The 22,619-nt window shown below is 42.4% G+C and overlaps 1 protein-coding gene across 1 annotated transcript in view; it reads right to left on the bottom strand.

Annotated features, from left to right (window-relative positions):
• Positions 1-17,528, bottom strand: part of dnajb12a (DnaJ heat shock protein family (Hsp40) member B12a) — a 28,483-nt gene extending 10,955 nt beyond the window's left edge. Inside the window, exons 1-3 of the mRNA XM_041176485.1 lie at positions 17,334-17,528; positions 2,842-3,022; positions 1,407-1,552 (exon numbers count right to left, since the gene is read on the bottom strand). Of these exons, the coding sequence (XP_041032419.1) occupies positions 1,407-1,552; positions 2,842-3,022; positions 17,334-17,466 (460 nt within the window). The 5' untranslated portion in view covers positions 17,467-17,528. The remainder of the gene's footprint in view (positions 1-1,406; positions 1,553-2,841; positions 3,023-17,333) is intronic.
• Between the last annotated feature and the right edge of the window lie 5,091 nt (positions 17,529-22,619).

Here is a 22,619-nt window from a genome sequence, read left to right on the forward strand (position 1 = left end):
ATCAAATTCCCCACTGAATGTCAGGCAATGACCATCCCCAACAACAGAGAATCCAACCATCGCCCCTTGATGTTCAATGGCATTACCTTCAATGAATCCCTCACTATCAACATCCCGGGGGCTACCATTGACCAAATTCTGAACTGGACTAGCCATATAAATATTGTAGCTACAAGAGCAGGTCAAAAGCTAGGAATCCTGCAATGAGTAACTCACCTCCTGACTCCCCAAAGCCTGTCCACCATCTACAAGGCACAAGTCAGGAGTGCGATGGAATACTTCCCACTTGCCTGGATGAGTGCAGCTCCTACAGCACTCAAGAAGCTTGACACCATCCAGGACAAAGCAGCCTGCTTGATTGGCACCACATCCACAAACGTTCACTCCCTCCACCATTGATGCACAGTAGCAGCAGTGTGTACCATCTACAAGATACACTGCAGAAACTCATCAAGACTCCCTAGCAGCACCTTCCAAACCCACAACCACTACCACCTAGAAGGACAAGAGCAGGAGATAGATGGGAACACCATCACCTGAAGGGTCCCCTCCAAGTCACTTACCATCCTGACTTGGAAATATATCGCCGTTCCTTCACTGTCGCTGGGTCAAAATACTGGAACTCCCTTCCTACAGCACTGTGGGTGTACCTACACCACATGGACTGCAGCGGTTCAAGAAGGCAGCTCACCACCACCTTCTCAAGGGCAACTAGGGATGGGCAATAAATGCTGGCCCAGCCATCATAGCCCACATCCTGTGAATGAATTTTAAAAACTCTTTGGGAACCATTGGAATTGATGTCTAAAACATGAGTTATAAACTTTTTTTAAGGTTCAATGTCAGAAAGGAAAGGTTCATCTTACTGGTGTGTATTAATGGCCTTGCAAGATCAGTACTGTGGATTAGTGCCAGCATAGTTCACTTGGTAGCAAACTTATCTGTGATTGGAAGGTTGTTGCTTCAAACCCCACTCCAGGACTAGAGGACAGTCTTGCCAAATGACCGTGCAGTGTTAAAGGAATGCTGCAAAGTCGGAGGTCCTGTTCTTTGGACAATACACCTTTTCAGGTGAATGTCTGAATCCCACTAAAAGAAGTAGAGCATAGAGTTCTCTCCATGTCTTGTTCCATAATCTTCCCTCCAGCAAAATCAAGGAAAGTAGGTTAAGTGCTCATTCATCCTATCGGCGTTTGTGGGATCTTGGAAATGATTACCACATTTGTTTCCATTTCATCAACAAATGCCCTTCAAAGTAATTAACTATATGAGATGTTTGTGATGAGAAGATGCTATTCTTCCTTTCAAGGAAAAAGGTCCAGTGGATTTACAAGCACTTTTCCTAAAGTAATCTACATTAGAATTCTCCTGCCACCAGCCGGATGCCCAAGTGCCAGGCCACTTACCTTTGAATGCCTCTGTAGCTCCTGGTGCCTGGTTCTTGTCAGGGTGAAACTTTAGAGCCAGCTTTCTGTAGGCTTTCTTCAGGTCCTCCTCTGTCGCATCTTTATTTAGCCCAAGGATTTCATAGTAATCCTTACACTTCTTTATTCTGCAAGCAAACAGAAAATACAGCAACATTTCAGCATCCTGCGAGTAAAAATCTGAAGTACTAAATAATTGCAATAGGAATGATGCACTTCTGGTAGGAAGAATGAGGAGATACAGTATAAACTAAATGGTACAAATTTAAAGGGAGTGCAAGGACAGAGAGATCTGGGGATGTATGGATACAAGTCTTTGGAGATAACAGGACAAGTTGGGAAGGCTGTTTAACAAAAAAGGATCCTTAGCTATATAAACAGAATACAAAAGAAAGGAATTTATGTCCAAATGTGTCCAATTCTGGACACCATACTTTATGAAGGATGTCAAGGCCTTGGAGAGGGTGCAGAGGGAAATTTACTCGTAGGTACCAGGGATGTGGGGTTTCAGTAATGTGGAGAGACTCAGGAAGATAAGGCTGGTTTTCTCAGAGCAGAGAAGGTTAAGGGGAGATTTGATAGAGGTGTTCAAAACCTTGAAGGGTTTCAAAAAAGTAAATAGAAAATGTTTCCAGTGGTAGAAGGGTTGATAAAGAAAAAAAAAACAGATTTAAAGTGATTGGCAGAAGAACAGGAGGTGACATGAGGAAACCTTGCAGCATGTTCTGGCAGAAAGGGCAGTGAAACAGATTCAATAGTCACTTTCAAAAGGGAACTAAATAAATACTTGAAGGGGAAAAAAATTGAGAAAGGGCAGGGTAGTGAGATTAAATAGATAGTTCTTTCAAAAAGTCAGCAGAGCTTACATCGTTCGATAATTTCACACTACAGCTTTGAATTGAACATTTGAACAGTTTAGATCAATCATATGAATACTGATTTGGCTGCACTGCCTAGAAATCACTTGCGAGCATCAAGTTCCAATTTTCCTTCCCATGATTGGCATCAGTCTCGCCCTTGATGGTAAAAGGAGCTGCAAAGTTCTGAAACGCCTCAAAATTCAGACAAACTATTATGCTTCTAATTGCAAAAATGGACCTGATGCCATTGCTGAAGATTATAGGCAGCACTGAGTAACATGAGTCAAGTCAGGACATTCCACTGGTATATTCTTTAGGTACAAGCATAGATTTCTTTCACACGGGCGAACGCTTGAGAGAAGTAGCCAACAGTTTGTGTCAGGGAGAATTGTCCTAATAAACCTAAACCAAAGCTTTGAGTACAGAATACAAATTCAAGAGAGGTTGCCAGTACCCTATGATGACACACCCCAGGTCTCACCTCCCCCCCAGCCCCATGTAAAAACACATGGCTCAGTGATCAGTTCCTTCTCCCTGGTTACTATTCTTTTCCCTACCTCTTCACGGCCTCAAGCTGGTCCAGGGTGTAGCTTTTTGCCGTCTCTCCTGCTGCCTCCCCGGATCCAGAGCTGGAAAACGTGCTTCTTTTCCTTTGGTGACATTCTGAGGAATCTGTGGTCTCTGACGGGGTGAAGTTTCCAGACGGATGGCCATTCTGTGTCATGGATTCTATCAAATCTGGGAAAAGGAAAAAGAAGAAAATGGCATTAGTCGGAAGACATGGTCCAAAGATATGTTGCACACAGAGACATCGGCGACAGGTTATCTCACGGGTACTTTAGTTACTCTGAATAATAATTGATTTATATGTGAGCTCAAAACAGAAAGAGAAAGAATTTTCTCCCATGACTCCCCTACTATTTTCTCCTATTATTTACACACCCCAATGAGTTCCCATTCCTAAATACAACATCTGGGATTCGTTCCCACATCTATGGTTAGAACGTGCATGAAAATCGACTTCATGATACTCTGATCATTATCCTGTAATTCTGTGAGACTATCTCTGGTGTGTTGGCAGGCAGACCCTGGGAAGTTTCCGTTGAGACTGAGCCAGAAGGTACAGTCCATGTTGAGATAAGATGACAACACATTCTGGCAAAATCTCATCGACCTGAAACTTTAACTCTGTTTCTCTCTCCACTGATGCTCCCTGACCTGCTGAGTATTTCCAGCATTTTCTGTTATTATTTCACAATTTTAAAAAGGCACACTTATTTGAAGAGGAAAAATATAAAAGGATACCTAAAAAGGCAGGGAAATGAGATTAAAGTAAATTGCTGCAATTGAACACCAAGTACTGGCAAAAAGGACAGAATGGTTTTATTCTAAATGCCTGTTTATTTTAACATTCTTACAGTTTGTTCTTTAGCAAGATTTTCCCTGAGCCAGTGATCTCTCCATCCAGGTTGCAGTATCCTGCTCGATGTCAGTCCAGTATTTAGAGACCATACTCAAGTCTTCGTTTTCCAGACTGTCTGGAGTGGAGCTTGAACTCTTCACCTTCGGGCTCAGAGACAAGAATGCTACCAGTAAACCAGAGGCTTCCTCCTCCTACATATAGCTTAGTAAGCACATACTGTGCCTTTGTCAATTCTTCATAAAAGCAACCTGCAATCGTTATACCAATAGTCGAAATAATTTAACAGAGACTTGGAATAATATAAAGGTGATGTAACCCTTATGCCAATTCTGGAGTCAATTAAGAACTGAACCAAAAATATTGAGTTTACGGTATATCTTTTAAAGCAAAAATCTCCTGAGAACAGGGCTGTCAATCAAACAAGATAAATGCCACAATGGTCATCTGTTTACCCAACCCAGGTAGTACTCACTTTGGACCTACTTTGGGTCTGGGCTTCAGTCCCCATTTTGCAATGTTGTCAGGAAAGACAGTTTCACTATGAACTCCATTTTAAAAGACAATGCATATACCCTATCCATTGACAGTCATATAGGAGAAGGCCATTGAGCCAAACCTCATGACAAAATACATTTGTACCAAAATAATAAAATACAAATACAATACAAAATACATTTGTATTTTATTATTTTGGGGCAAATATCTCTGTATATTGCTACAAGGATGGCTATAGTGACTAATCTTTACCATTTTACAGAAGATACAGCAAAACTACTCAGTGAACCTCTGATGCCTCTAAGGGTATTCTCATGCAGAGGGCTCACAGCTCCTTCCCAATACAAAGCAACTATCTGTCAGAAATTTGGATGACCATGAAGATTATAAAAGTGATCCCAAAAGAAATTAAGAACAGCAGTTTATTTAAAACTGTGTTAAATGCTTGAGTTGCAATATGCATTCAGTTCTCAAGCTTTCTAGTCATAAGTTGTTCCAGAGTTAGAATCTAGAGAATGGGGAAGCTGAAAACATTTTCCAATGACAAAAACACTTTCTGGCTGTAATGGTCACCCTGTGGGGTTTACAGCGCAGTAAATTATACAACATAACTAATACATCAAGATGTTTCAAAGACTGCAAGACACCAGGTGTGATAAGTTTATTACACAGTGAATCATTAATTGGGTATTCTTTATTCTTTAATGGGTGTGGGCATCATTGGCTAGGCCAGCATTTATTGCCCATCGCTAATTGCCCTTGAGGAGGTGGTGGAGAGCCACCTTCTCGAACCGCTTCAGTCCATGTGTACACTCACAGTGCTGTTAGGAAGGGAGTTCCAGGACTTGTACCCAGCAACAGTGAAGAAATGGCGATATAGTTCCAAGTCAAGACGGTGATGTGGCTTGGAGGGGAACTTGCAGGTGGTGGTATTCCTATGCATTTGCTGCCCTTGTCCTTCTAGGTGGTAGAGGTCACCGGTTTGGAAAGTAATTGAATGATAGCAATAAATTATTGTTATAACGATTGCAGGTTGCTTTTGTGAAGAATTTACAAAGGTGCAGTATGTGCTTGCTAAGCTATATGTAGGAGAAGGAAGTCTCTGGTTTACTGGTAGCGTTCTTGCCTCTGAGCCCTAAGGTGAAGAGTTCAAGCCCCACACCAGACAGCCTGGAAAATGAAGACTTGCGTATGGTCTCTAAATACTGGACTGACATTAAGCAGGATACTGCTACCTGGATGGAGAGATCACTGGCTCAGGGAAAATATTTTTGTCTGTGATTCAAGAAAGTTGGGTTCAAGCATGACTCTAGACACTCCTGCTAGGCACAGAGCCAGGGCATTGGGTCTGAATATTGGACTGATGTCCATTATGTTGATGGGTGCAGAGGGCACCATCCCGCAACATCCATCCACCCATCGTGAAGTGCAAGTGGGGCTCTTCAGACTTGGTTGAAGCCCACCTAAGAGAAGGTGCTCCAAAAATAAAAACCGTGAGGAAACGGACTAGGCTATTCTCCCTTAGTCAAGACCAGACTTGCCCTCAGGCAGAATGCAGCCAACAGACAAATATATTAGTGACACTCAGGTGTCTACTTATTTATAGATGCAGATTGGAGTTAAAACTGAAAATAAAGCGACACCTGTCCAACTGTTGGAAAAGCATTTTTAACAAATGAACATTGAAAAATGGTAAATGTATTTCTGCCTACTCCCTATTCCTTTAAAATATGTTTGACTTCCTGTATGCCTCAGAGCTGAGTGTGTAGGATGCACAGCCTACATAATGACACCAGAACCTTGCAATGAGCTCCAGTAAATGCCATTATTTCAGACAAAAACAACTAAAGTACCTTTATGTAATTTTAAAGCCTGTTATTTGTCTAGATGTTTGGTTCAGCAATCAGGGCACAGCAAAAGATTTATTAAATTCTATAAAACAAAACCCAAAACTTGTGAAAAATGAAAGGATGCTTGTATTTCTACAGCATCCACCTGGGCAGACATCAGCCATGACAGCATTCCCGTCTCTGTGCCAGAAGGCTGTGGATTCAATTCCCACTCAATAGAGTTCAGCACAAGAAACTAGACACTTCAGCACAGTACTGAAGGAGTGCCGTGCTGAGAAAGGTGCCATTCTTTGGATAAGATATTAAACTGAGGTCCTGTCTGCTTTCTCAGGTGGACATAAAAGATTCCATGTCACTAATTGAAAAAGAGCAGGGGAGATCTCCCCAGTACGCTGGTCAAAATTTATCCCTCAAACAACATCACAAAACCAGGTGATTTGGTCATTATCACGTTGCTGTGTGTGGGAGCTTGCTGTATGCAAAATGACTGCCATGTTTCCTACATTATAACACCACATTACACTTCATTTACTGTAAATCCTAGGTCATAAAAGGCGCTACATAAATGCAAGTCTTGCTTTCTTAACTTTCATAAATTATCGTAACTTTTTTTCTTCTGATGCCGTCAGGATTTATAAATTAAAACAGGAACATTAAAACTGGGCTTGTATTTCCCCCCCCCCCCTCCGAGTTTAAAAGGGGTGATCTAATCAAGGTATTTGAAATAATGAGGGGATTCAACAGGGTACATACAGAGCTAACTATTTTACCTGGCGGGGCGAATCCAAAACAAGGGGGATGCAATCTCAAAATTATTGCTAGACCATTCAGGAGTGAACTCAGAAGCACTTTTTCACACAAGAGACGTAAAAATCTGGAACTCATCCTAAAAAGACTGTGGATATTGGAGTTAATTGAAGTTTCAAGACAGCTCAATAGTTTTTTTGGTGGGTTAAGAGTGTCATTGGATACGTACCAAAGATAGGAAAATGGAGTTAAAGTGCAGATTGGCCATGATCTACTGAATGGGGGAACAGGTTCCCATTACGTGGCATCCTTTGAACCCATGTCCCCAGTGTATTAGCAGGTTCTCTGGATGACTAGTCCAGTGACATTAGCACTAAGCCACTGTCTCTCCTAAAGTACTTTGGGATATTTTCTTGCATTAAAGGTGCCATATAAACACAAACTGATGTTACATGAAATTATATTGCCACTATACTTGGTGCATTTTAGGCAACTTTTTAGTGTTGGCATTGTATACTTTCTACTTGGGTTGACATTTACACAACACAAGATGGCAATGACCATCTCCAACAAGAGAGGATCTAATCATCGTCCCTCGACATTCAATGGCATTATCATCACTGAATCCCCCACTGTCAACATCCTGGGGGCTACCATTGACCAGAAACTGAACTGGACTAGCCATATAAATACTTTGACTACAAGAGTAGGCCAGAGGCTAGGAAATCTGCAATGAGTAACTCACCTCTTGACTCCACAAAGCCTGTCCACTGTCCACGTGGCACAAGTCATGAATGTGGTGGAATACTCTCCACTTGCCTGGATGAATGCAGCTCCCACAACACTCAAGAAGCTTGACACCATCCAGGACAAAGCAGCCTGCTTATAGAGTCATAGAGGTCTACAGCACGGAAAAAGGCCCTTCAGCCCATCGAGTCTGCACCAGTCAAACAAGTATCTAACTATTCTAATCCAATTTTCCAACACTAAGCCCATGCTATGGCATCGTAAGTGCACATCCAAATACTTTCAGGCAGTGAGTTCCAGATTCCCACCACCCTCTGGTTGAAAAAATTCTTCCTCACATCCCCTCTAAACCTCCTGCCCCTTACCTTGAATCTATGCCCCTGGCTGATGATCCCTCCACCAAGGGGAAAAGTTCCTTCCTGTCTACCCTATCCATGCCCCTCATAATTTTATACATCAATCACGTCCCCCCCTCAATCTCCTCTGCTCCAGGGAAAATAGCCCCAGTCTATCCAATCTCCCCTCATAACTAAATCTCTCCAGCTCAGACAAAATCCTGGTAAATCCCCTCTGCACTTTCACTACTGCAATCACATCCTTCCTATAATGCGGATCCCAGAACTGCAGACAATGCCTAACCAGCATTTTATACAGTTCCAGCATAACCTCCCTGCTCTTATATTCTATGCCTCAGCTAATAAAGGCAAGTATCCCATATGCCTTCTTAACCACCTTATCTACCTGTCCCGCTACCTTAAGGGACCAGTGGACATGCACACCAAGGTCCCTCTAATCCCCAGTACTTCCCAGGGTCCTATCATTCATCGTGTATTCCCGTGCTTTGTTTGTCCTGCCCAAGTGCATCACCTCACACTTATCCGGATTAAATTCCATTTGCCACCGAAGGTAAGAGCCCATCTGTCCATCCTGTCAATATCCTCCTGTATTCTAAGGCTAGCCTCCTCATTATTTACCACCCCACCAACTTTCATGTCATTCACAAATTTACTGATCAACCCTCCTACATTCAAGTCTACATCATTTATATATACCACAAACAGCAAGGGACCCAACACTGATCCCTGTGGAACCCCATTGGACACAGGCATCCAGTCACAAAAACACCCCTTGACTATCACCCTCTGTTTCCTGCCACTCAGCCAATTCTGGATCCAATTTACCAAATTGCCTTGGATCCTATGGACTCTTACCTTCGTTATCAGTTTCCCATGAGGGACCTTATCAAAAACCTTGCTGAAGGCCAAGTAGACTATGTCAAATGAATTGCCCTCATCTACACACCTGGTCACCTCTTCAAAAAAATCCAGCAAATTGGTCAGACATGATCCCCCTTTAACAAAACATGCTGACTGTCCTTGATTAATCCCTGCCTCTCCAAGTGTAGATTAATTCTGTCCCTCAGCATTGCTTCCAATAGGTTATCCACCACTGAGGTGAGACTGACTGGCCTGTAGTTCCCTGGTTTATCTCTTCCTCCCTTCTTGAATATCAGTACCACATTGGCTGTCCTCCAGTCCTCTGGCACCTCTCCTGTGGCCAGACAGCTATTGAAAATTATTGCCAACGCCCCTGCTATCTCCTCCCTTGCCTCACTCAACAGCATGGGATACATTTCATCCAGGCCTGGAGATTTATCTACTCTTAAGCCTGCCAGACCACTTAGAACCTCTTCCCTTTCTATGCTAATTTCTTTAATTATATCACAGTCCTTCTGCCCGATTTCCATACCCACGTTGTCCCTCTCACTTGTGAACACCAACACAAAGTATTCATTTAGAACCCTGCCTATGTCTTCTGGCTCCACACACAAATTACCACTATGGTCCTTAATGGGCTCTACTCTTTCCCTAGTTATCCGCTTACTCTTAATGTGCTTGTAAAATTACTTTGGATTTTCATTTATTTTACCTGCCAATGTTTTTTCATGTCCCCTTTTTGTCTCTTAATTTCCTTTTTAAGTTCCCCCCTACACATTCTATACTCCTCTGGGGCTTCCACTGTTTTGAACCCTTGGTATCTGCCATAAGCCTCCCTTTTTCTCTTTATCCAATCCTGTATATCCCTCGACATCCAGGGTTCCCTGGATTTGTTGGTCCCATCCTTTGTCTTTACTGGAATATGTTGGCTCTGTACTCTCCCTATTTCCTTCTTGAATGAGTCCCACTGCTCTGATGCAGATTTGCCTAAAAGTAGCTGCTCCCAGTCCACTCTGGCCACATCATATCTGATCTTATTAAAATCGGCCTTCCCCCAGTTTAGAACTCTGATTTCTGGCCCATCCTTGTCCTTTTCCATAACAACCTTGAATCTAACGGAGTTATGATCACTATCTGCAAAATGCTCCCCCACTTATACCTCTATCACTTGTCTGGCTTCATTCCCTAAAATTAAGTCCAGGACCGCCTCCTCTCTCGTACGACCTTCTACGCACTGGCTTAGAAAGCTCCTGGATGCATTGTAAGAATTCCACTCCCTCTAAATCTATCACTCTATGACTAACCCAGTTAATGTTGAGGAAGTTGAAATCTCCCACTATTACTACCCTATTATTTTTACACTTCTCTGAAATTTGCCAACGTTTCTGCTCTTCTATTTCGCTCTGACTGTTTTGGGGCCTATAGTACACTCCCAGCAATGTGATTGCTCCTTTTTTGTTATTCAGTTCTACCCATATGGCTTCATTTGAGGAGCCTTCTAAGATGTCATCCCTTCTTACTGCTGTAATTCATTCCTTGATCAATATTGTGATACTCTCCTCTTTTACCTCCTTCCCTGTCTCGCCTGAAGACCCTATATCCTGGAATATTGAGCTGCCAATCCTGCCCCTCTCTCAACCATGTCTCTGTGACAGCAATGACATCACACTTCCATGTGTTAATTTGTTCCCTCAGCTCATTTGCCTTATTCATCAGATTCCTTGCATTAAAATAAATACCATCCAACCTTGCCAAACTCCCTTGGCCTTAATTGGCCTATAATTTCTATGCCTTCCAGAATCATTTGCTCCCTCTTCTAATTTTGGCTGTGCCTCTCCCCCTGCTGAACCTCCTCTCAGGATCCCATCCCCCTGCCAAGTTATTTTAAACCCTCCCCAACAGCACTAGCAAACCTCCCCACAAGGACGTTGGTCCCATTCTGGTTCAGGTGCAACCCATCTGCCTTGTACAGGTCCCACCACCCCAGAAACAGTCCCAATGTCCGAGAAATCTAAAGCCCTCCCTCCTGCACCATCTCTCCAATCACGCATTCATCTGTACAAACCTCCTATTTCTATACTCACTAGCGAGTGGCACCAGGAGTAATCCAGAGATTACTAACTTTGAGGTCCTGTTTTTTAATCTGTTTCCTAGCTCCCTAAATTCTGCTTGCAGGACCTCATCCCACTTTCTACCTATGTTGTTGGTACCAATATGTACCACGATCTCTGTCTGTTTGCCCTCCCCCTTTAGAATGCCCTGCAGCCATTCAGTGACATCCTTGGCCCTGGCACCAGGGAGGCAACATACCATCCTGGAGTGATGTCTACAGCCGCAGAAATACCTGTCTGTTCCCCTTACTATCGAGTCTCCTATTGCCACTGCTTTTCTCCTCTTTTTCCTCCCCCCCACCTGTGCGACTGAGCCACTCACAGTGCCATGAGCGTGTCTGCACTCCCCAGAGGAACCATCATAGAAAAATGGTTTCTCGAGTGAGAAGCACCCTCAGGATTTCCTGACTATCTGCCTGACACCCATTCCCTCGCTGTCTACATTTCTGTAAGCTGTAGGGTGACCACATCTAAAAACATGTTATCCACAAAACTCTCAGCCTCGCGGATGCACCTCAGAGCCTCCAGCTGTTGCTCGAGCTCCGAAGCTCAGAGCTCAAATAGCGGCAGCTGGTGACACTTCCTGCACACATGGTGGGCCAGAGCGCAAAGAGTGTCTAGGACTTCCCACATGTTGCAGGCGGTACATAACATGGGACTGAGCTGCCCTGCCATGTCTCTGGTTGAAAAAAAACCCTTACTTTAAGTTAAATACAGTAAAAAAATTAAATTATTTCTGTACTTTAAATAAAAACTAGAACTCTTACCTTTCCTTAGCTTAATCTATTTTAAGCTGGAGAAAAACACTTACCCACTGCTCACTAATCAGTACTCACCTTTGTGCTGATGTCACTTTTTGAAACTTCCCCACATTCGTGCTGGTTCTGATCTCTCTACTACTCTCTCGCATTGTCTTGTGATGCCACTCTTGTTATTTTCAACAAGAGCACTTTTCCCAGACTGCTTCACTGTGATGCTGACTGCAGCAGTCTTCCTTGATCAGCACCCCATCCACAAACATTCATTCCTTTCACCACCGATGCACAGTGGCAACAGTGTGTATCACCTACAAGATGCACTGCAGGAACTCACCAAGCCTCCTTAGACAGCACCTTCCAAACCCACGACCGCTACCATCTAGAAGGACAAGAGCAGCAGACACATGGGAATACCACCACCTGGAAGTTTCCCTCCAAGTCACTCACCATCCTGACTTAGAAATATATCGCCTTTCCTTCAATGTTGCTGGAACTTCCTCCCTAACAGCACTGTGGGTGTACCTACACCACATGGACTACAGCAGTTCAAGGAGGCAGCTCAACACCACCTTCTCAAGGGCAATAATTGCTAGCCTTGCCAGAGACATCCACATCCCAAAAATGAATAAAAAAAGTACTTTGCAAATCCTGTAATAATTTGGATTTTATACAGAACAGTTAACAAAGCAATGCATTCATGAAGGTGGGATTAGACGTTGAGCAGAAGAGACCTGGCCAGATGACCAAATATGCATTAGAATGATAGCGCTTGAGCAGGTTTTCTGAAGGCAGTTAGAGATAAGAGATGTCGGAGAGGTTTAGGAAAAGAGTTCCAGAATGCATACAGCAATCTAGTTTGACCACTCCCTCATAGCTATCTCTACACCCTTGTTGCCAAAAAAAACTTCTACTCTCTTCTTCCTGGTCAATCTCAAGTCCAAGGAGTGAAGATTTGAGTCTATCTGGTACTCAACTTGTTTAGCTATCCCATCAGCAAATCTGACTGGACCAAGCACTAGTGTGTGGTAGTTGAAAACTCTGCCAGCAATAGTGTAGAAATGCATAACTGATCAGAAACTTTGACGATTAAAAGACAAAACATGACTGGCAAGTCAGGTCTTGGTGTTTTACAGGGGACATCACTGTCTGAATGTACCACTACAGTTTAACTGTTCAAATTTTAAAAAGCCACAAACAAGCACTTGCTACCAGGCCTAAATTAGGCACTTAATTTCTGGACTGGAGCTTGAAACCACAATACTCTAACTCAAGAGTGCTACCAACTGAGCCACACTGACATAGGAAAAGGCTGCTCCAAGTTTCAGAGTAATATTGATACTTAGCTTTTGTATTTCATACAATAAGAACAAAGAGCAAAAGTTAACAACATTGTTCAGTCACATGATACTTTTGGCCATATGTTGCCAACTTCCTCAATGACAGGTAACATATCAAATCAGATTTATAATGAGCTCCATGTGGAAGAAAACAATTTTTGTATCACTTCTCTATAAAGTGAAGCTCTCATCAGGACTTCTTGCAATGAGTTAAGATCAGGTGATAAAGCCATCGAGTCCCATTACATGAAAAAAAGGCTTCCTGATTTCACTCCTAAATGGCCTAGTTCGAATTTTAAGATCATGCCCCTGTATTTTGGATTCTCCCAACATAACAAATGGTTTCTTGGTATCTATGCTACCGATATCCAACTCTCCCACCTGCTCTTTATAGCTCCCAACTTTCCAAGCATTTATTAACAGAGTTAATTACACTCTGAATATAAAAATTCTTAGTGGCCGCATGTTAAGTTGTTCTTCACAACCCTAATTTAGCAAACAGCAGACAGCTACTAGGAGTTTAAGATTTTTGCATTTTAAAGGTTTGGTTTAGACAGTGAATGACATCAATGTGTAGATGATAATTAATCTAGCTGCTTCCCAGTGCTGGGCTGAGTAACAAGACAGATCAGGAAGCTGAAGGATATTGTATAAATCACGATCTCTCTACTGATAATAATTCAGGTCCCTCACAGCCCCAGATTCAAGGATTTTTTTTTCAGAGGGTATCGAGCAAAGGCTTGGAATATAACTGTCCGATCAGCAGGGAGGAAGATCAGTTTTATCAAATCCTTCGTCATTATTATTCCAAAATATTACAACACCTGCAAATATTTACCCTTCTTTTTCCTCATGAGGGTTTTGTTTTCTTTGCAAGTGATTATTTTCAGAAGCAATAGTTAAGACGATGCACACACGTATATCACACAATTGTAAGAGCCGCTAGTTTTTTGATGGGTGCCATTAATTGTTCCACTGAATAATGATAACATCATGAATTGGCCATATATTGGGCAATGAGGCAACATATGAACATATGTCCAAATGAATTAGGAGCAGGAGTAGGCCAATCAGCCCTTCAAGCCTGCTCCTAATTTGATAAAGTGCGACAGCAAAGGCTATTACGGAAAATAAAAGCTCATGGTATAGGGGGGTAACGTATTGGCATGGATAGAAGATTGACAGGAAGCAGAGAGTAGGCATAAATGGGTCTTTTTCAGGCTAGCAAGATGTAATGAGTGGTGTACCACAGGGATCAGTGCTGGGACCTCAACTGTTTACAATTTATATAAATGCTTTGGATGGATGGGATGGTTGCTAAATCTGCTGATGACACAAAGATAGGTAGGAAAGTAAGTTGTGAAGAGGACAAAAGGAGGCTACAAAAAGATATAGATAGGTTAAGTGAGTGGGCAAATATCTAGGAAATGGAGTATAATGTGGGAAAATGTAAAATTGTCCATTTTAGCAGGAAAAATAAAAGAGAAGCATATTATCTGAATGGTGAGAGATTGCATAGCTCTGAGATGCAGAGGGATCTGGGTGTCTTAGTGCATAAATCACAAAAGGCCAGTATTTAAGTACAGCAAGTCATTAGGAGTACTAATAGAATGTTATAATTTATTGCAAGGGGAATTGAATACAAAAGTAGGAAGGTTATGCTTCAGTTATACAGAGCGCCAGTGAGATCACATCTGGAGTACTGTGTACAGTATTGGTCACCTTATTTAAGGAAGGATGTAAATGCCTTGGAAGCAGGTCAGAGAAGGTTCATGAATCTAATACCTGGAATTGGCAGGTTGTCTTATGAGAAAAGGTTGGACAGGCTAGGCTTATTTCTGCTGGAGCTTAGAAGAGTAAGAGGCGACTTGATTGAAACATACAAGATCCTGAGGGGTCTTGACAGGGTGGATGTAGAGAGGATGTTTCCTCTTGTTAGAGAATTTAGAACTAAGGGTCACTGTTTAAAAATAAGGGGTTGCCTATTTAAAATGGAGATAAGATGAAATTTCTTCTCAAACTCTCTTCCTGAAAAGGCGGTGGAAGCAGAGTCTTTGAATATTTTTAAGGCAGAGGCTGATAGATTCTTGATAAGCAAGGGGGTGATAGGTTATTGGGGGTAGGCGGCATACAGATTTGAGATTACTATCAGATCAGCCATGATCTTATTAAATGGCGGGGCAGGCTCGGAGTGCCAAATAGCCTACTCCTGCTCCTTGTTTGTATGTTCACATGCTCCACCATTCAATAAAATCATGGCTGATCTAATTACAAGCAGTTAGGAGAACAGTGCTGATGCAAGCAGTGTGTTGCTGCACTTTGTCTTTGTCTTTCACTTCTACTCGGTCCTAAAAGCCTGCTCTGCTATTCAATAAGGTCATGCCGATCTTCTATTCCACATGTCCTAGGCCCAACCATCTTCAGCTGCTTCATCAATGACCTTACTTCTATCATAAGGCCAGAAATAGGGACTTTTGCTGATGATTGCAGTCAGTGTTCAGTGCCATTCACAACTCCTCGGATATTAAAGCAGCCTGTACCCGCATGCAGCAAGACTAGGACAACATTCAGACTTGGGCTGATAAGTGGTAAGCAGCATTCACACCACACAAATGCCAGGCAAAGCCATCCCCAATGAGAAAGAACTTAACCACTTCCCCATGAAATTCAATATTACCCCACTATCAACATCCTGGGGGTTACCATTGGCCAGAAACTTAACTGGACCAGCCATAGAAATACTGTTGCTGCAAGAGGAGATCAGAGGCTAGGAATTTGGCATTGAGTAACTCACTTCCCTACTCCCCAAAACTTGTCCACTGTCTACATGGCCCAAGTCAGGAGTGTGATGTAATACTCTACACTTGCCTGGATGAGTACAGCTCCAAGAACATTCAAAGTGTTCAACACCATTCAGGACAAAGCAGCCTGCTTGATAAGCACCCCACCTATCACTTTAAACATTCACTCCCTCCAATGCACACTGGCAGCAGCATATACCATATACAAAACTAACTGGAGCAACTCGCCAAGGCTACTTCGACAGCATCACTCACAACTTCCACCACATAGAAGGACAAGGGTAGCAGACACACGGAAACACTGCCACCTGGAAGCTCCCCTCTAAGCCACTCACCATCCCGGCTTGGAAAAATATCGCCGTTCCTTTACTGTCACCGGATCAAAATCCTGGAACTCCCTCTCTAACAGCACTATGGGTTTTTCCACACCAGATGGACTGCAGTGGTTCAAGAAGGCAGCTCACCATCACCTTCTCAAGGGCAATTAGGGATGGGCAATAAATGCTGGCCTTGCTGGCGATGCTCAGATCTCACGAATGAATAAAAAAATCCATGTTCTCACACCATCCCTATACCTTTTGATTCCCTTAGCGTTCAAAAATCTATCAATTCAAGACTGAGCACCCATAGGTACCTGAGGAAGAGAATTCCAAACATTCACAAACTTTTGAGTGAATATATTTACATTTGTCTCAATCCTAAACGACCTATTCCCTATTCTGAGACTTTGACTCTAGCTCTGGACTCTCAGCTAAAAGAAACGAGCTCTCAGCACCTCCCTCTATCAAGCCCCTTAAAAATGTTACATGTTTCAAATGAGATCACCTCTCATCCTTCTCAGGAATAGAATTCAATACCCTCATCAGTCTAGTGAACTTTTGTTGTACCCCCACCCCCCCCCCCCACCCCCTCTGGTGTAAGTTATATAACCTAGATAAGGAATCCTTCGGAACCCCATTTTGGGATCAGGATGTCATTAATGACCCTGCAGTTATTTGGCGATTATATGATTTTCGCAACACCGACGGAGTCTGAAAAACCCCCCCACTCATGTCAATGTTGAAACCTAACATGTGAATCCTGAGAGATCCATGAAGCTTGCATGTACACTGCTGAAATATTATAAGATGCGAACCAACAAGGTAGAGGAATACTTGAACTGAGGTGGGCACAAGTGACAGATACATTTTCAATCCAAAATAGCTGATGGCTGAATGACACTTGTCAAACTTGGGGTTTGTATAGGGTTCCTTTGGATCTATATCCTTAAAGTATATTAACTCCCGCTCCCCTTTGGCCTACATTAATCAGAAGCCCTTTGGTAGTGACTACACTTAAGACATTACCTGGGAGGGGGGGGGGGGGGACTTATGGTGAGGCATACCGAAGTGCACCACGGGAGCTGCAGTTCCGTCAGTTAGCCTCACAACCGCTCTCTAGGCGCCAATGAACTACAACTCCCAGAAACCCCTCTAGCCCTCGGCACATGCGCAGACCACAAGCCGTCCGTCGGGAAGGCCGCAGTTTATCCCGACTCTCGCGCAGCGTCACCGCCGCTCTCACCTTTCACTTTCTCCGATGGGTACAACTTCTGAGCCTTCCGTAAGAACTTGAGTGCCTCTTCCCTGTTTCCATGTTTGAGCGCGTTCAAACCGATTTCCGTACAGCGTTCCGCCTCGTCTCGATTTCCTTCCATTTTGGGGTTGAACGGCCACTGCCGGTGGCTCTTGGTGTCGTCACATTGGAGGTCGGAAACACCCGAGGGGGTTCGGGTTCGGCTCGACTACGTCACAGTGCGTGACGGAAACACGCGAGCGCTTACGGGTTTTGCTCGGCTACGTCACCGTTAGCGGCGGAAACATCCGAATACCTGGATTTTCGGCCCGTCTGGTGTCCCGGAAGCGCATGCTCACTTGTGACTATGAAAGCTTGACACCGCCATGTTGCTACAGGAAGGAGTTCTCCAGTACTACTGTTGCAGATGGCTAATGAAAGACTTGTATTTAGACAGCGCCTTTTATAACGTGTCAAAACTCCTTACAGCAAACAAAGTACTTTCAAAGTGTAGTCATTGTAGGAAACACCAGCCAATTTGTGCACAACAAGATCCCACAAACCGTGGCACAATAATGACCAATAAGCCTTTTGTGATGGTGATTAAGCGACAAACATTGACTGGCGCATTGGGCAGTACTCTCCTTGTCTTCAGAATACTGCCATGGGATATTTTATGCCCATGGGGCCCAGTTTAATATCTCACCCAAAAGACGGCACCTCCAACAGTGCAACACACCCTTAGTACTGCAATGGAGTGTCAGTGTTGATTTTGTGCTGAAGTCTCAGATTGGGATTTGAACCCACAACTGTAGATTCAGAGACAAGAGTGATATCCACTGAGCCATGGCTGACACAAGGTTTTTTTTAGACATATTCATGCAGGGGTTGATGACATGGACAGCACCCTTAGTTGCTTAAAAACTAAGAACTATGAGTATAGTTTCTCTATAAACTGCACACTCTGGCTTATTTAGTTTTCTAAGTATCTCTACTTCTATAACTTTGCACCTTTCTGCAGCTTTGGGCAAGTGTGTGGTACCAGTTCATTGGTGCATTCCCTTTGGCAGTTTCACAAGATTTAACATTTATTACTTCTTTTATCAACTACAGTCCATCCATTTTCTCCATTTCTTTGGCTTCTTTCACCAATTGTTCCTTTGTCCTGACAACAGAACATCTGTACTGTCCTTCAGCTACAAAACCTGAAGGTTTACTCACAAGGTCTGGTGCTCCCCTGGCCAAGATAACCCACTAATTGAATCTAATTCTTTAATTTAAAAAGAACTCATTCATTGAATGTGGGCACTGCTGGCAAGGCCAGCATTTATTGTGCACCCCAAGTTGCCCTGGAGAAGGTGCTGATGATTTGCCTTAAATACTATTCATTCACCTTCAGGAATCCTCAGCCTTCTGCCTTCTCTTGTAAGATCTGTGCTTTCCGCAGTCTTAACTCTTTCTTTAAACTTATTAATAACAACCGAATCTCTATCTCTTCAGCTGCCTGTTGTATCTGCCCTTTTCACTTGTCCAAATCCCACAGCAAACACAGCTCAAGCTACTCAGTAATGCCATCTGCCCTGTGTGGATGTCAGTGAAAGGAACAATGAAGGAGATTTCTGTACCTGAGGTGACTTGTGACTTTTTTTAGACTGCAAGTTTGTACGCCGTCAGTGCATGGACTTCTAAATCAAAAAAGCTGTATTCATTAAGTGGTCAATCATCCCATTACTATTGGTGGGACCTTGCTGTTAGTTAATCGGCTGTCACATTTAATTGTATTGAAATAGTGACTATACTTCAAGAAATACTTCCTTGGCTGCAAAGTGCTTTGGGCTATTGAGAGGATATGAAAGGCATATTAATACGGTTGCTTTGTTCGCATTTTGGTACAATGATGACGAATAGAGGAATTGTGTACATGCACATCTGTTACTAATGAAATAATCAAGGTGGGAATCATGAATATGCTGACATGCTCACTTCCAATAGTACCCTGTGTCATTTCAAACCCAGAGTCTTATTAATTTTTCAAATCCAATCTCATTAATATGATAAACCAAACATGAGCAGAAAGAATTAATGTTGAAACTTTATAGCTCCATATATTGAAGGGATAAAACTTGTGTAGCTATGGGGGAAGAGAAGGGAATTGGAACTAATTCTTTTAAAGAACCAGCACAGGCACAATGGGCCGAAGGCCACCTTCTGTGCTATGTAGCATTCTATTCTATTCTACAATTCTGTTAGTATAATTACCATTGAATTATTCGTTTAGTAGTAGAGAACTTGAGTACTGTTTAAGCTTTTCATCCTGCACGCATCAGGACAACAATTTGTGGTCCCCCTGTTACAGTTTGGTAATTTTTTGCAATTTATCCTGATGAGTGTAAGATGAAAAGCTTACCCAGCATGTCTCTTCAGCATTTTCAGCAATACCATTGAGTTATTGCACTGATTATAAAGTAACAGAATGGCAGTCTAGTTATTATACAGAACTAATTGCTGCTGCATTAATAGCATAATTATGCACTCATGACCTTTCAATTACTTTGTTTTGCACAGAACTTAATTCATTACTGTCCTAATCTGTTTATTATTTTGTACAAGTGCTTTGCTGTCATTCAATGCAGTAGTTTCCATTGAAATACTTGGGAAAGCATAGAGCAAAAGATGAGGCAAAAATGTGGAGAGGAAAGTATGACTGTAGTTATAGAGCACTTCTGAAAGCCTCTCACTTACTGTGGATTAGTATGAAGTGCCATGTTTTGAAGTAAATACAGAAACAAGATCTCAAAAAAGCAGCAGTGCAAGGAATCACCAGCTAACGTCTTTTCTAGGATTGGTTGTTGGCCAAGATACTGAGACAACTATGTCTTTTCCAAAGTGTGTTGTCTGGCTGAATCACTGGTCCACAGAGACAGGAGTAAAAACAGAAAGTACCAGGAACGCTCAGCAGGTCTGGCAGTATCTGTGGAGAGTGAAATAGAGTTAACGTTTCAAGTTGAATATGACTATTCATATAGTTCTGAAGAACAATCATATTCAGTACAAAATGTTAACTCTGTTTCTCTCTCCACAGATGCTGCCAGATCTGCTGAATATTTCCAGCACTTTCTGTTCTTATTTCAGATTCCCAGCACCTGCAGTATTTTGCTTTTGTTTCCATCTGGACAGGATCTGTGTGACATTCCATTTGAACAGCAGCATCTCTGAACGCAGCATTCACTCCCTCCATACTGCACTCGCCTAGGTTATGTACTCAGTGGACTCAAATCCCACAACTTTCCTAGGTCGGATGGTGTGACTATCAGAACCAAATGGGCAACAGAATAAAAGTCAAACAGGGAAATAAACGTACCAAAATTCAATATAGCAGAGATCTTTAGAGAAATAGCAGAATGGAACAGACATCAAAGGGGAGCACGACCTGTTTATGGATGTACCCCATGAGGAATAGAGATAGTTCTAGATAAATAATATGGGAGCTGGACTTAAGAACAGCTGGAATGCAAGAGAGGAAACATCATAAATAACAAGTCAAACGGCAAGAGGCTCAGGGCTGGTAAAAGATCCAAACAGAGGCAGGGAATTGAAGAGTTTATATTTTAATTCAGTGTTTATGTCAGTGATGTTCACCTTATACATAGCAATTTTAAAAAATTAATGTTGCTTGATTGCGCAGGACCTGAATATTGCTGAAAAGAGACGTACTGCTGAAGCTTTTCATCTTGCACTCATCAGGACAAACACAAGAATGCCAAATTTCAAGCACTCACAACAATTTATACTACAGGAGAAGAGGGTGCTGATTGGTTGGCAAGTTATCTCTGATTGGCCAAGGTGTTGCCATGGAGAAAGCAATAGGGAACTATAGGCTCCCCAAACTTCCCGGGTAATTTGAAAAAGGCACAAGGCTTGAACATATTCCTTTTTGTTTGCAGAGAACGGGTCCCTGTGTATGAACGTATGTCGCTTCGAGCAAACATAAATGAGCCACATTACAAGTTCAACTAATTATCTTAAATTGATTGTTAGTGTAGATATTACAGCACTCAGGATTATTCAGCAAGTACTACTCAATTGCAGAATCATATCTTCTAGTAGACATTTCGTTTTGGGTTTTGCAAACATGCCCTGGTTGAGTAGTTTAAAAAAAATGAACTCTGCAGTGAAGTGGATATGTGTACAAGTCAAATGAGGATTTATTTACACAGTTTAGCTGTTGCTATGCTTCTATATTACAGTCACCAGAATAGAGTGACAGTGCCAGGGAGGAATTAACATACATGGTACAGAAAACCTGGCACTTCAAATATTCGCTGGAGCAAAATTAATGAGATTGGATGCATAGTGATGTAATCTGTGCCACTGTAGAATGTTAGAATGCCATCTTAAGCCCTGTGCAAAAGAATAACTTGCATTTACTCAGTGCCTTATCACATCATCACCCTCTCAGGCCAACTAGGGTTGGGAGTAGTAGATGTTGCCTTTCCACTGCTGCTCACACCCAGGGAAGAAAATAACAAAACAGACATAAAATTGAGGTTTTGAATTTCAAGTTGTAAAGAGTTCATGGTGTCAGATGAAAGAAGGACTTACGTTTCTAAAGTGCCTTTCTCAACCTTAAGATGTCCAAAGCTCTTCACAGCCGACATAGTGCCAAGTGTTGTGAAGTAGGAAACAGGGCAACCAATTTTTGCACAGCAAGATCCCATAATCAACAATAAGATAAATGACCAGGTAATCTCTTTTAGTAACTGGTTTTAAGGATAAATATTGACCAGGATATCATAGAGAACTCCCCTGGTCTTCTTTGAAATATGGGATCTTTTACGTCTACTTAAATAAGCTGGGCTGGGCCTTGGTTTATTGTCTCATCTGAAAGGGTCAGCCTGGATTGTGTGTAAAGTCTTTGGCGTGGAGTTCAATTCCATGGGCTTCTGAATTGGAGACAAAAATGTTAACACTGAGAAAAGGCTGGCAAACACAACACCATTGTCCCTCAAAACTCACCCTTGGAATCAGTTATCCAATGTGACACAGCAAGACTAGTTAAGGATGGAGAATGCATGAGTCTATTCTGGTTCTCTGTCATAAGCAAAAAGATTTACTTGTTCACGGGCAACAAATATCTTCCAATAGCATACCAGAAAAAAGATTATATAATTACTGTTTCGGGATCTTGCTTTGCACAAAATGCTCGCTGCATTTGTCTGCATGACCACTGTCAGTAAACCTTAATACTGTTTGTTGACATGAAGCAATTTATGGAAATATGATGGAGTGCTTTAC

This window comes from Carcharodon carcharias, chromosome 28 (assembly GCF_017639515.1).
Source record: "Carcharodon carcharias isolate sCarCar2 chromosome 28, sCarCar2.pri, whole genome shotgun sequence".
In the NCBI taxonomy this organism is placed as follows: Eukaryota; Metazoa; Chordata; class Chondrichthyes; order Lamniformes; family Lamnidae; genus Carcharodon; species Carcharodon carcharias.